The sequence below is a fragment of the Dryobates pubescens genome, chromosome 7, assembly GCF_014839835.1.
Source record: "Dryobates pubescens isolate bDryPub1 chromosome 7, bDryPub1.pri, whole genome shotgun sequence".
NCBI classification, from domain to species: domain Eukaryota; kingdom Metazoa; phylum Chordata; class Aves; order Piciformes; family Picidae; genus Dryobates; species Dryobates pubescens.
The window spans coordinates 6,802,630-6,817,477 of record NC_071618.1 but is presented as its reverse complement, the minus strand read 5'-3'; the positions used below and the strand labels follow the sequence as shown (position 1 = coordinate 6,817,477).

At 42.4% G+C, this 14,848-nt stretch overlaps 1 protein-coding gene across 1 annotated transcript in view; it reads right to left on the bottom strand.

Annotated features, from left to right (window-relative positions):
* GAS6 (growth arrest specific 6) overlaps positions 1–14,848 on the bottom strand; it is a 49,580-nt gene that overhangs the window by 11,214 nt on the left and 23,518 nt on the right. The window contains exons 5-10 of the mRNA XM_054162889.1: positions 12,579–12,701; positions 10,914–11,033; positions 7,662–7,787; positions 6,406–6,527; positions 5,589–5,707; positions 5,000–5,189 (exon numbers count right to left, since the gene is read on the bottom strand). Coding sequence (XP_054018864.1) covers positions 5,000–5,189; positions 5,589–5,707; positions 6,406–6,527; positions 7,662–7,787; positions 10,914–11,033; positions 12,579–12,701 — 800 coding nt within the window. The remainder of the gene's footprint in view (positions 1–4,999; positions 5,190–5,588; positions 5,708–6,405; positions 6,528–7,661; positions 7,788–10,913; positions 11,034–12,578; positions 12,702–14,848) is intronic.

The following is a 14,848-nucleotide window of genomic DNA, read 5'->3' as shown; positions in this document are numbered from 1 at the left end:
GGGGGGTTGGAGCTAGATGATCCTTGCGGTCCCTTCCAACCCTGACTGATACTAATCTTCAAAACAGAACTCTGCCTTCCCACTCTGTAAGAGATACCCCACCCATCCACTCAATCCATACAGCTCTGTTCCCTGAGACACTCAGATGCTGCCTCCATCCATGAACCAAGTATCTATTTCAGTCACTGTTAAGACTTGTTCTTCCCTCTCCCTGCTCGGAGGCCAGGTCATGAGCACCTTGCTTTATGTCTGTAACATAAAGGAGGACAGGGCTGAGCAGGTTTATACCTGGACACTCCCTTTGTATTGCAGTCTTTCAGTAATGAAGTGAGTTTGATAGCTGAAAGATTATTCACAGACTATCAAACTTTCTTCTCCTGCAGACTCCATTACAGTCTGGTTCATAGTGCTAAAACACTCTACACCTGGTGTGTTGCTCTGTGCTGTACCCTACAGGACATGAATTTACTTGTTTGAAGCTCGCCTGTTTAAAGTGCCATTTACACCTCCTGACTGTGTTCCAAGGAGACACACAGGCCAGTCTCAAACAGGCATTTTTAGGCATTGGCAGGGTGTAAAGTCCACTCAGTGGGTGGGAACATAAACCTACAGGTCCCGGCAGCCACAGCCCAACTGGCTTAGCTTTACTGGCTCTCTATTTCAAATTCACTCAGCACCTCTGCTCGCTGTGGCACTCACCATTGCCCTAATGTACTGGGGTAGGTAGGGAACATGACAAAGAACTGCCACAGACCATTTCCCAGCTCCTAGCACAGATCATGGACAGCCACAGAGCAAACAGGAACGGGGTAAAACCAGCTGCAGCAATGCCCATGTGCTTCCTCTATGAAGAAATCCTGCAACTTGCATGGCCACCAAAATTCAGGGCCTTCTAAAATTTTGACTGTATAGAAAGCAATTACATAGACATTTAAAAAAATTAGCCTGAGCCCCATCATTCATGTAAATATGGCCTCAGCACAAGGAGGACATGAACATGTTGCAGGAGGTCCATAGGAAGGCCACAAAAATGGTCAGAGAGCTGCAACAACTCTCCTATGAAGAAAGGATTAAGGAGTTGGGGTTGTTCAGCCTGGAGAAAAGGGAGTCCTTATTGCAGTAGAGAGTCTTTAAGAAAGATGGGGACAGTCTTTTTATCAGGGGCTCTTGTGACAGGAAAGGGGTAATGGTTTTAAACTAAAAGAGGGTAGATTTAGACTTTTTTTTATGATCAGGGTTGTAAAACACTGGCACAGGTGGTGTATGTCCTATTCCTGGAAACAGTCAAGGTCAGGCTGGCTGGGGCTCTGAGCAACCTGATCTAGAGAAATATGTCCTTGACCACTGCAGAGGCTTGGACTAGATGACCTTTAAAGGTCCCCTTCAACCCAAACTGTTCTATGATAAACAAAGTAAACCAGTGGAAACTTCCATAGGAGAAGGGGTTAAGCCCAATGAAAGCTCTTAACAAATTCCAGTTTAGGAAATTACATTTCATGCTGCCCTCTGGCAGTTTCCGCTTCAGTTCCTTATATACAAAGCTCAATTAGAGCTTAATTCCTGGTGCACCACCATCACCTACAAACCAAAAGGGGAAGCACTTTGTTAGTTAGTGAACTGCTCTAATTATCTCCTTTTGTTGCAAAGAAAAGCTAGCTACCACTTGTCAGTGTGCTTGGGGATATTCAGGTGGGCAATTCCTGTAGCTAAGGGTTTCCCTACACTTAGCAATAAGTGCATAAGGGCAGCCAGCTTTGTGGCTTGGATTCGAGCACAGGATGGCTCATTGCACACTGCCAGCCTGTCGAGTCTTTGCTGAAAAGCCGTTGGACAGCACTGAAATGGGACAGGAATACAAGCAGCTGCAGGGTTAAAGCTAAATACAAATCTGCTTTTGATTGCTTAACCTTCAATTCTGACATTTAACACTGCAGGTAAGCTATTATTTTTGCTAACCATACTGCCCTCAGAACAGTACTAAACTAAACATTGAAAATAAGACAAAATGAGGAGTGTGTTGGAACTGCAAAACAAACAGAAGGTGAATGTGCTCTCTGCTGTCCTCAGTTCACACACAGCACTTCATCCAGTTGGATTACACAAAAATAACTATATCAGAAGGTTTTTCCCGAGGCCTGTTTGTATTTTCAATGATAGGAATGATCATTATGCAATGCATTAGAAGAGAGCAACACCAGAGAAAATACCTAGGCAGAAATTTGGGCTGAAGTTTTGAAAACAAGTTTGCAGCTTTTGCTCAAAAGGCCAAAAGACACACACACTGATGGTGCTTTTACATGTTATGCTTTGTTTTTCCATCTGAAAGTTTTCTTAGAGTTTTTTTTCATTCTGAAAGTTTTCATGATGCAAGTTAAACAGTAAAGTTACTATTTTCTCACAACCCCTATAAAGTTCTCCAAGGATCCAAGGTCCACTGCTCTAGGTCCAACTGAAACGAAAAGCTTGATCCTGTCTACATCAAAGTCCATATTAAAGCTCCAAAACTGTATTGGAGTCTGGACTGTGACCTCCAAAGGTTTGGGCTTGTCCTTCACAGAAGGTGATGCTGAATAAACACAAATCCATACTTGAAATGAAACGTGTGGCTACATGCTTTATTTATAAAAGGAGTCAGATAAAAATGAATAATCTTTCCTCAACAAACTAAAACCCACAACAAACAGAGGAAAAAAGGGAGTAATGAGGGAGGGCATAAACCAGAGGAACAGATTTCTAGTTGTATCACTCAGACATATATATTACACAGCACTCAGAGGTAGGGATGACATTGAACATTAAGCAGAAGAGAATGAAGTACCTGGAAGCAAGTGATAAAAAATAGAGCAGAGAAAGGAGAAACTGACAACACCCCAGCACTAGTAGCAGCATCCCAAGTCTCAAAGTTGAGTCAACCATGAAGTCAGGAGACTAAAGGCTGTCATTCAGCTGAGGGTAAATCCTTCTCCCTTTGGCCAGTATCAGGCACAGCATACCAGCTTCACTTTGGGACAGTCACCAGAGCTACGGCCATCGACCTGCTCTAGGCAAGCGCTCAAGCCCTGCATGATGCTCTCTCACCAGCTCATGCTGTGCTTTGTCTCTGGCAGCTGCCAGGCCCTGCTCAGCTCATCATAGGGCGGCACTGCTGGCAGCAGGAGCACCCCTGCCCCCTCATCTGCAGTACATAGCAGCCACAGCTCAGTCTGCAATGTCCCAAAAAGCCTTGCAGAAGGGCTTCCAGGGGATGTATACAATCTCTCAGAAAATGTGCAAAACGCATTGCTGCAGCAACTCAGCCAGAAAATTTACTGGTTATGATAATACCTGGGTATAAGAGCACTGACAGCTGGCAGGAGATCAGTAATTCTTGCCTAAAAATGATACTTACTTTTATCACACTGCCTTCCCTCCCTGCAGAGAGCAAGCACAACCAATTGTTTACACCATAAATCCCATGATTGAGCACTTTTGTATTACTTGAAGAAAGAAAATGCATTCCAGCTGTCTCACCAAAAACTAACATAGGAAAGTTTGTAGTAACCTCATAATGAGGTCTGCCACTTAACAAGTACATTACACTCCCACGTTAAATGGTTTGACTTGGTAATGATTGCCTTTTGTGACTCCCAAGTCACCCCCGTGGCATCAGCTCTGCTTTTCACATATTCTATCACCACCCTCTTTGTGCAGGCAAGTACAATTGCCGTATTTCAAACCAGCAGAACAAATCTCACTACCAAATGTCAACAGCTGACATTGATGCACGCAAGGATTTCTTTATTAGGAACAAATTTTTTCCCACTTTACATATTTTTCTTTAATGTGCACATCTGATTTTTTTAAAAACTACAATAAAACCAACAACCAAAACAAAAAAAACAAAAAACAACAACCCACACAACAGAAAATTATTCCCCCTTACCGCTATCTGTCTTATATGTGAATTAGCTGAGAACTTCCCACCCGCTCCTTAAGCAACACATCAACTTAAAGGATCTAATTAAATAATAAAAAATTAAAGGAGAGGAAAAGGCAGATGTGAGAAGGCAGAGAGAAACTGCTAAGCTACTGTAGAACATCCAGTCACAAATGGTAACAGTCATGATGCGTCCAGAATCACCAGGAAATGTTCAGTCAGACAGTCAAGAACATGAATCTTTACAAGTTCTATGATCATCTCATGAGATTGCTGGGATTATGCTACTAGTGAACAGGTTCTAATAGACCCCAGTATCTTTACAAGGGAAGTGGTCTGTTTTGTAGATAAACAAACATTAAAACTTTTAAAAAAGGATAGTGTAGCATAAGAGATTTGTCAAAGGCTCAATCTGAACACAGTGACTAAAGAAACAAACAGAAGAATAAACAAAAGCAACCACATTCATGAGGGTGTCTAGCCACAGGACAAGAGGGAATGGTTTTAAGATGAGGGAGAGCAGGTTTAGACTGGGTCTTAGGAGGAAATTCTTTAGTATGAGGGATGTGGAACTCTGGAATAGGCTGCCCAGGGAGGTTGTGGATGCCTCCTCCCTGGGGGTGTTTATGGGCAGGTTGGATGAGGCCTTGAGCAGCTGAGTCTAGTTAAGAGGCATCCCTGACCATGGCAGGGAGGTTGGAGTAATCTAAGATCCTTTCCAGTCTAAGCCGTTCTATGATACCAAACACCCTGGCTACAGAGTGAGTTCCCCCTTACTCCCAAACCTCACACGGAGGTTTGACACAAAGTTAGCTTAGCACTGCTGCACCTCAAAGACTGTGTCTTGTCCAGCTGTGCAGATGAGTGATGTAGTCTAGTTTACAATGGGTATGAAATACAATTCAGTTTGTTAGAAAGAATATCCCCTTCTCACCTTAGAATGTATAATACTCAGGCATGCAGTGAATGGATAGGCAAAGCTGGGAAAACATCTCAAGAATACACAGAGTCTGGCTGCACTTGCCAGAGCTTACCAGGAAAAAGCCAGGAATGGGTAAGACCTCATCAGTGGTCAGGACTCACCGTTTGCCACATGCCATGGTTGATGAGCGGTCCGCTGCTGGTCACGCGGCCTATCCCATTGTATTTCAGCTGCAGCTCGAGCCGTCCCTTGCGCAAAGCCAACACTACCCATGTGCTGTCTTGATGGCCTCCAGCAAAGAAAAGGATACCTTCAGGATCAAAGGTTCTAAAGTCGAACTCAGCCACAAGTCTGACCACACAGGTGCCAAGAAATAAATTAGTTATGCAGAGTTCAAAAACCACAGAGTATTTTCCATACAGATAGCATCAGTTCTAGCAGCTATAAAGCTCTGTTAAAACATACTAGCTTTTACTGGTCTCCTGAAAGACACAAGCTGTGAAAACAGGTTTTCCATCAGGGTTGAGAATGAAGAGTACATTTCTGTAGTTCAGTAATTATCCTGGCAGCTCTGTGATCAAGGCTGCCTTTCTCAGCTACTGGTTTGGATAATGTTTTGCCTTACAGGGCTCCATAATAAAAATAAAATAAAATATGATAATAGGACTAATTGTTACTGTAATGACTTAACTTCACTGCATGCATTGAAGCCAGACAGTGCATCCAACCATCATTCTAAATTGTCCTCACCTCGTCAGCTGCTTCCTTTTGAAGCGCAGCCTGATAACAGGAGTGCCGCTGAACATTCTCCCAAGGTACAAGGATTTAATACTTTTTCCCACAGCAAAAGGCACACATGGTATTATGTTCTATAAACAAAACACATTTTGGAGTGCTTATTCTCCCCACAGAGCAGAAAGAGATTCAGAGTATGCCTTCTCCTCTCATGTAGTTGCTATGCACACAGTAGGTTAGAGTACTTCAATGTTTATATTTTCAAAACAGTTGTCTCAGTACTGAGCACATTTCCTCTTTCCTTCCCTCCTCTCCACCTTGGAATAACGTTTTCCTGTTGCAAAATTAAACCATGAGGCACAGTATAAGGTTTTCTACTGCAGCATTGTGCCTGCAACAAAAGATGTGCTAAGAACTCGCTTGTTGGATGGGTTCTGCAAAGGCAGCCCATGCCACTAAAATTCACCTCAAATACCTGGAGGACAAAAATGTCACAGTCTGGTCTATAAATTACACCACATGACCCAAGACCTTCACACTATCCTACTGGGTCTAACTCAGAGAAACTTGTGCAGCCAGAGGTAACTCATAGCCAAAAAAAGGGCTGGCAGGGCTATCACTAGCGTGCTCTTTTTGAAATGGGGACAGGAGGAGCCTGAGAAGAGAGAATTTAAGGAGAATGTTTATTTTCAAGAGAGCTACCATCCCCAGTTCAGATAGCTTTGACAGTGTGATTCCTTTCCGCTGACCACTCAGCTCAATGTCTTCAATCCAGAGCCTCACCACTTTTTCTTACAGGTCTGTTCTGCTACAGCAATGCAGACTAACGTACCTCACAAGTATTCATGTCTTGGGAAAGCTTTACTCCCCCTCTGCCATCACAATGACAGGTATAACTCCCTGGTGAGTTGACACAGGTCTGTTCACAGAGCTTTTCTTCACATTCATTTATATCTACGTAAAATCAACAAAGAAGAGGGGAGAAAATGGCAGTTGAGTTTTAGAGTGAATCATCTAGGGAAGAAGAAATTGTTTTCAGTGTTGTTTTGTAGCACCTTTTATTTGAGCGTGCCCAAGTGCTCCACAGACAGTACTTACCCTATGCCACATTTCTACAGGAGGGAAGACTTAGAGTTAGCATCTGCACAAATCTGTTTCCACAGATAGATTCCAGCTGCCCAGAGATACACAGCAAGTCAGTAGGAAGGCTGGAAGCAGAGCTCAACTCCTTGCTTGCTGGTGCAGAGCCCTGGGCTTTAACTTCTAGGTAAGACTTCTTTCCTTCAGGCCCCTTCTGCTACACCTGTGCTGACTGGCTTCTGCTCCTTCAACTCAGGTTCAACTCTGTTTGCTTCATTGCTACTCAGCAGCTGGATCCTCAACAGACAAGTGAAAATTGAGTTTCTCATTCATTTTTTTTTTCCCCTTTAGCTTGCTTTTAGCTGCTTCACAAACAAATGCAGTAAAACATACTGTGATGGTCCACAGAGATCTTTCCAGGCAGAGATAAACACTTAGAGGCCAGTAGGGCTGGCTGGCACGTGATTGAAGTCATTGCATTAACTTGGGAAAAAGGCAGGGAACAACACTGGTTTTGGAATACTATCAAAACTTACTCCATTGAGAAATCTTGCAGGCAGTGTAGCCAGCAGAACTGTGCATGGTTCCAGTGCATATTAAACTCCTAGTTCAGAGTAATACCACAAGACAGGTTTTGAAAGAACAGCAGCTACTGCTCTGTAACTTTTCTTGTCCTACAAAGAGAGACAGCAACATGCACAGATGCTTCTGAGCTTGTAATAAATCCAAGAAATCTCAGTACTGTGGCTCATACAGATTGAGTCAGGTCATCAAAGATCAGTGGAAACTTAATGAACTCAAAGATGAACTCGAAGATGACTACAAACTGCAAACTGGCTCACAACTAGAACATGGGAACTGAAGTCCAATGTGTAAGTATGACAAAAAAACCCCAACCAACCAAACAAAAACCCCCAACCTTCTACTAAAACCTGAAATTAAATTTCAGGGGGTTATGGCTTTAAATCATGTAATAAATGCTAATATAATGTTATTTCATGAGCTCACCATGACAAGTCTTTCTTACTTCATCGAACTTGTAGCCTGCATCACAAAGACACTCGTATGAGCTCAAAGAGTTTTTACAGTGAGCTTCTCCACAGATGTCCCCAGATTCTGCACATTCATCTATGTCTGCAAAATAAGCAATTAAACAACATGACTTCAGTGTAATTATTTCACCATTCACACACTGAAGTGGGTCAAGTGATCCCTATGTTATTTTTGTAACTGGAAAAACAATCTCCTTAGGAATCTACCTTTAAGGTCAACCAGCTGCAAGAAATTACTTCAGGTTTTCAAAACCAGTTGGTCTTTCTTTCTTCAAGCTGTTAACCACTGCTGGAAAATACACAATGCACAGGAGAAAAACTGGAAACAAAACAACTCCCACCACTAGATTATACACGAGAAAAAAATTCTTCACCATAAGGGTGGTGAGGCACCGTGACAGGTTGCCAATAGAAGTTGTGGAGGCTCCAACCCTGGAAGTGTTCAAAGCCAGGCTGGATGAGGCCTCGAGCAAGCAGGAACTGAGGAATGTTATCAAAACACAGAAAGAACATGCATCCTGTGGAGCACCACAGATTTTTGCTCTCATTCCTCAGACAGGCAAACAGTAATTATTCAAGCATTCACAAAACTAAGATCTAAATCTGCTGCTCTGTAGTGGCAAAGGGAACCTGAAGCAGCTCCATTTGTCACAGAGAACATCTGAGAGATGTTGTGGGGTTTCAACACAAAGGCAGGCAATGGACTGGTATCAGAGTCCATAAAAACAAACAAGTGTTTCGATAACATATTAAGTAATACTCAGAAAAACCTTAGTGTTGACAAAAATGTTTGCAGTTTAATATTTACTTTTGCTTTCTAGTACATCTTAAAACTACAATTACATGTTACACTTCATGATTTTCCCACGGAGGAGTAAACTGGCCAGCAGTAATCTATCTAGCATGCTGTGCAGCCTAGTCTATGAATGAACAGACAAACCCTGACGTTTTAGCATGTACACACAATGACAGGAGTAACATGAAAAAAACCAAGCTGAAATGTAATGATAAATCTCAGCTAGCATTAACCACAGCTGACAATCACTTCAGCAACCGGAGGGTCACATGCTGAAGCTACAGAATGCTCACACTCTGTGCTCACAGTGCTCTAACAGACAGTACCAGAGTACAAAACTAATTGTGAGCCCACTTGCCCTCCATCTGTCCACACCAACTGGCATCAGATGATATTTTAAATGTCAAGTTGGTGCCTCTAAGCAGCTACTCCAATTAGGAAGGAATACCAGGCAATCTGTACAGTCATCGCCTCACAGTGGAAGTGGCACAAAATCCTGCTCTTTGTCTTTTTGCTGGTAGCATTAATATGTCTTTCAGATCAGGTATGCAGACTCTCTAGAAATATGTCACCCCATCCGTCTCTAAGAGGAGAGGTTTATACACAGACTGACCTGGTTTCTCATGAGATACACGTAACTTTAACAGTCACCTGCGATCATTACTGAGTCTATGTTTCAGCATGCCATTTCTTAACACTTTTTAAATCTCAGTTGCTTGTGTTTTATGTAAATTCGCTCTGCAGTTTCAATCAGATATTCCAGATCCTCACTTTCCATTCTCAGCTGCTACATAAAATAGCTGCCAACCTTCACTAGGGCCTTTCTACAGCTGTTAATATTCAGTTGCAGTGAATTTATCCATCTGTATCTATCTGAACTTATTAGCTGCTTCACTTACCTAAATTTAGAGAAACAAAGTAAGAAACACAGCAAATAAACCCAAATGGCTCCTAAGCTACCACACTGTGAGACTGGAAAAAAATCACAATGTGTCAGGACAGCCCTTCCTCCTCTCAATTTCAGGATATGAGGACTGATCAGCAAAAACAATTTAGTACAGTCCAAGCCACAAATTCTCTGTGAATCATGCCTGTGTTAGGATATTGGAGAGTAGCATGGTGTGACCACTGACAAGTTCAGGCATGTAGTGCTGGCTGGAGCATCCAGTACAATCCCAGCAGAGTGCAGCTATGAGAGTTTTAGGCTGTGCCTGGAAAATTTTCCACAGATCTTGAACAGAAAGTAGTAGAATGCAAATGAATTACTACTGGATGTAAAAAGGAAAATAATTATAAGGTCTAAATAATCCCATTGGACAACCTTGGTGATTCTGTGATTCTGTATTTAATTGTATTCTATGCATATATGTACTTGAGTACTGTGTCCAGTTCTGGGCACCTCAATTTAAGAAGAACATTGAGATACTTGAATGTGTCCAGAGAAGGGCAACGAGGCTGGGGAGAGGTCTTGAGCACAAGCCCTGTGAGGAGAGGCTGAGGGAACTGGGGTTGCTTAGCCTGGAGAAAAGAAGGCTCAGGGGAGACATCATTGCTCTCTACAGCTACCTGAGATTGTAGCCAGGTGGGGGTTGGTCTCTTCTCCCAGGCAACCAGCAACAGAACAAGGGGACACAGTCTCAAGCTGCACCAGGGGAAGTTTAGTCTCAAGTTGAGGAGACAGTTCTTCACAGAAAAAGTGATTGGCCATTGGAATGTGCTGCCCAGGAACGTGGTAGAGTCACCATCCCTGGAGGTGTTTAGGAAAGCACTGGATGTGGCACTTGAAGCCATGGTTTAGTTGTTGTGAGGTGCTGGGTAACAGGTTGGACCTGATGATCTCTGAGGTTTTTTCCAACCTGGTTGATTCTATGATTCTATGATACCTAACATAAAAGTTAGTTTTGTACACCAGCTTTCTCTCTTTTCATCTTCTGTGCTCTGGCAGATACTAACTTGTGCTTCTGCTGGCTTTGCTGACCCTGAATGCATTCTTCTTGTGGTCAAGTACTAACAGCAACTCTCTGGTCTTTCTCTTGTCTCATGTACAGGATGGAGGGAAGGGAGCAGGGAGGGGAGAGCTATTAGTAGCCCCCTGGTTTGTCCAGGGGTGGAGAGTGTCTTGTGCTGTTTATAAATTGTATATATATGTAAATATTGTATATTCTGTACATATTCATTGCATTTCATATTTAGATTGTAGTTCTGCTTGTAAAAACAGCTTCATTTGCTTTCTAACTGAGCTGGTCCGGCAATTTTACGTTGGGGGAAATTTTCAACCCACCACAATCTAACGGGAGTTAACAGCAAGTCTCCACTGAGCTAGGCTTGCTCAGTGCAACCCAGCTCTCCGAAACATGGTCACAAGTCGCTAAGCACCTGCTGAAGCAAATGGAGCAGCCCAGAAATACTTGCCTTCACACGTTTTGCTGTCTTTAAGAGCATAACCACTGTAGCAGGAGCAATGGTAGCTGCCTAGCTTGTTGAGGCAGAGTTGGTTACAGCCGCCATTCTGCACTTGGCATTCATCAATATCTACATCAAAAGAAAGTGTTACAGTCAGCTTTTCACCTCTATGAGGGTGATGGCAGTATAGGCATTAGGAAGCAGAAAGACCAAACACGAAACACTGTTACAGGTGCAACATAATGCAGCAACAAAAGGCTGAAAGACTTCATTCAAACACTTCATTAGCTCATACTTCAAGATCATGTAATAAATAAAAAAGGACAAAGAAGGAGCTGTAACAGCATTTCCTTCACAACTCTGAGAATGCAGAAGAGTATCCTCAGTCACTGTGGCGGTGAAGAAGTTTGTTTGCAGAAGGAAACTAATTATAATGAATGTATTCTGTATCATAACTAACTTTGAAAATTATACTATGAGCGGTATGCTCAGGGTGAAAGCTCTAAATAAAACAAGAGCAACATATTCTTACTGCTACAGAAATCAAGAGAACACAGAAAGTTCTAAGTTCACAGCTACTGAACTCTGTGAGCTAAACTGTGCTCCACTGAAGTTAGCAGCAAAAGCCTGTTAAATCCAGCAAAACCCGAGTTCCACCTTCAGTCTCCCCTACCTTCTCATTATGTCTGGCTTGATATGAGACTCTGGAGTGAGATGATGGGTAGAACAGCACATTTCATATTTTTATGTGAAAAATAGGGGATATGCTTCAGACTCTGCTTCAGACTCTGAGCTCTCAAAGCTGATTGCATACTGATCAGTCAACTGCCTCAAATGCTTAGATAAGTTCATTGTGAGTGATCCTATAATTTCCTTTCAATATTGACATGAAAAGGAAAAGCCTTGGATCTCCTGCTGTCTTGGTTGCCACAATTCTGGACTGCCTGAATGCAATTTCTGGCAGTTGCTTAATACTGGCAGGCAGAAAAGCAGTGGCCCTGACAGGAAGCCTTGTAAGCACAAAATAAAATAAAAAAGGAGACCAGAAAACAAAAGAAGGGAAGATAACTTTGGTATCTCAGAAAGGAACAGAGAAAGCCCTCTAGGGGCCTGGAACTTCTTGCATAAATAGATTCTGTTTGAATATTCTCTTTGGAGGTGCTGGAAATACATACTGGAATTAGGCAGATGTGGAATAAGGTCCTACCATCAAGGAGGCTTTAACAGACTAATTTCATTAGTTTGTGCACCATCAAAGTCAGACCCCAACCAGCCTGCTGAAAGTCACTATTCCCATTGTAGGGATGCCACAAAGGAAGGTGTGCCAGCTTTTCTGGCTCTGCAGTCTGTGAGATGTTCCAACAGGGTTCACAGCAGCAGTTGCCACAGTTCTACTACAACTCTATTTATGCTGCTCCTTTCAGAGGGGTGGGTCAGAAAGAGCAAGAGCACAACTCTTGCCAAGACCAGGCTGAGATCCACTGAAGTCATATAAAAATGTCGATGTGAGTGAGCTACCCAATTCACAGAGGGGTAAAAATACAAGTGGTGCATGAACCAGGTTCAGTTATGTGAGTCTTGAATTGTGCAGCACAGTATCAGTGACCATTTGAGAATACAGCAAAACTCAGTACATCTTTGTTACAAGTATGAATGATAATGAAACCAAATTACCTTTTTCACATGTTTTGCCCTGCCAGCCACGCTTGCATTCACAATAGAAGTCCCCCTTGAGATCTTCACATTTGACAGTCCCCTCTTTGTGACAAGGGTCCGGAGAACACTGGTTTGGCAAATCTAATTTACATAAGGAACAAAAAAATCAAAACAAGACAGAACAATATTCTCAAGTCACTGACAACCAGGTGCTTCACCCTCATTAAAAGTCAAGAAGCTTAAACACTAATGGGGAATCACTATCAGAAATCACACCTGGCAAAACTGGAAGCTAATTCTTAGTGTTCACATACCAAACAAGATGTGCCAGGAGTTTTGCAGAACACATGCAGTAGAATTAATTTAATTCCAAAAGGGATTCAGCTACCATCCCCATATCTGAAAGACACACCCTGAAAGAAACAACTCTGAGTAGTTCATATTTAAGAAATTCTGGTTTCCTTAGTTGTGGAGAAAATAGAAAGCAAGCAGCAACTAGTTAGTTGGATGGGTATTCATTTTCATTACTTTTGGTAGTTGAACTGAGGATCATACCAGGGCTGATGGATTGGTGGCTAGCAAAGATTTATATCTTGAATTGTTAGAGCTGCCCATTTAGGCTTTTCTGTTACACCGAGTGAAAATAAGAAGAAATACCAAAGTGTTAACTGCATAAGAATAGCAAACCACTAATCCAGTTCACAAACAGCTCAGTGTTCCTATGAGGACAGAGTAAAATCTGCCACTGATTGTCAAGCCAAGTTTCAATAGCTGGGAAGGGATTTTCTCCATAGGAAATCAGCAAAATAGTAGCCACCACCTTTGGAGAGGACTGGGGGAACAAATATAAAACTATTATGTATCTGCTCAATGAATGGAAGTCACCTGTCCAAATTCACCTACCCACCCATCTACAAAACACAAAGGGACTCTACTTTGTAGAGATATCTGAAGGATGAGAGATTATCCTTGTCCCCACAAAAAATGATTTGGTAGCCATCATGTAGTAGTAACCTATTGCGTTGGTGTCCTAGGTCAGTGATCTTCAAAACTCTTAATGTGTTAACTATTTCAACAGCCTTAACCAGGAGCAGAGCAGAAGATCATTCTGCAGACTGCAAAGCTCACCTAGTCAAAGGGCCTTCTGTTTACAGATCCTCTCCCAATGGGGGCTCAGGAGAGAAAAGGCACTTCTGCTCTTGAGTACTCTGCAATGGAAGCCACCCTTCTACACAGAACATCTGAACCTGACCATAGGCTTAGTAATCCTTAATGAACACATTCAAAATGGGACTGACCTTCTACAGTTAAACAGTCAGCCCCACTGTCCACTGAGGTCACCAACACATGGATTGTACTGGAAAAGGAAGTCCTACAACATGAATTCATGATGTTCAGGCTTCTCTTCTGATAAACATACATGGGAGCCTGTGAGTGCAGGCTGAAGTAAATTCCTTTGATGCCTTAAAAAGCACTGAAAAACATCTTTCCACTGACTGCCATGGATTTGAATATGAGTAATCAGAGACTTGTTGAGGTTGGCAGGCACCTCTGGCGGTCCTCTTGTCTAATACCCCTGTTCAAGCAGGGCCATTGAGAGACAGTTGTCCAGGACCATCTCCAAAGAAGGAGACTTCACAACCTCCCCAGGCAACCCATGCCAGTGCTTGGTCACCCTCACAGTGAATAAGTGTTTCCTGATGGTCAGGTGGAACATCCTTTCAGATTGCCCCACTGCCTTCTGGATTTTCAATTTGCTCTTTGGACAGCCATTAAGATTGGTGTTACATTAATCACAAAAAATATGACAAGAACTCAAATGTTGGATAGGATTGGTGTTAAATCAAGAAAAAAGTGGTCAGATTCTTGGGCTGCACTGCACATTGAATTACCTGAAAACTGAGGTTTCACACACACAGTGTTGCAGTTCATTCAGATTACCATGGAATATTAACTTCTTATTTCTTTATACTTATCTCATTGCACAGCATGAAAGCGTTCACCATTCCTTTCTCTATCAGGTGTTTCATTAAGCTTTGAACATCAAGACTAGTGCAAGTTCAAAAACTGTGATAAACATGCCTGTCTGCTATGCATATGTTTACAATAAAGTTTCCACAGTTCTTCTGAAGATGACAGATACCAGAAATCATCAGGTGATTGGCAATGTCTGTCATTAAATATGGTGGACTGAATCAAGCAGGACAAAATACATGAAACAAAGAAAGGAGCTTTGTAAAGGTCATAAAGGATCACAAATCTCCTCCACAACTGAAAGTTGTGATTTC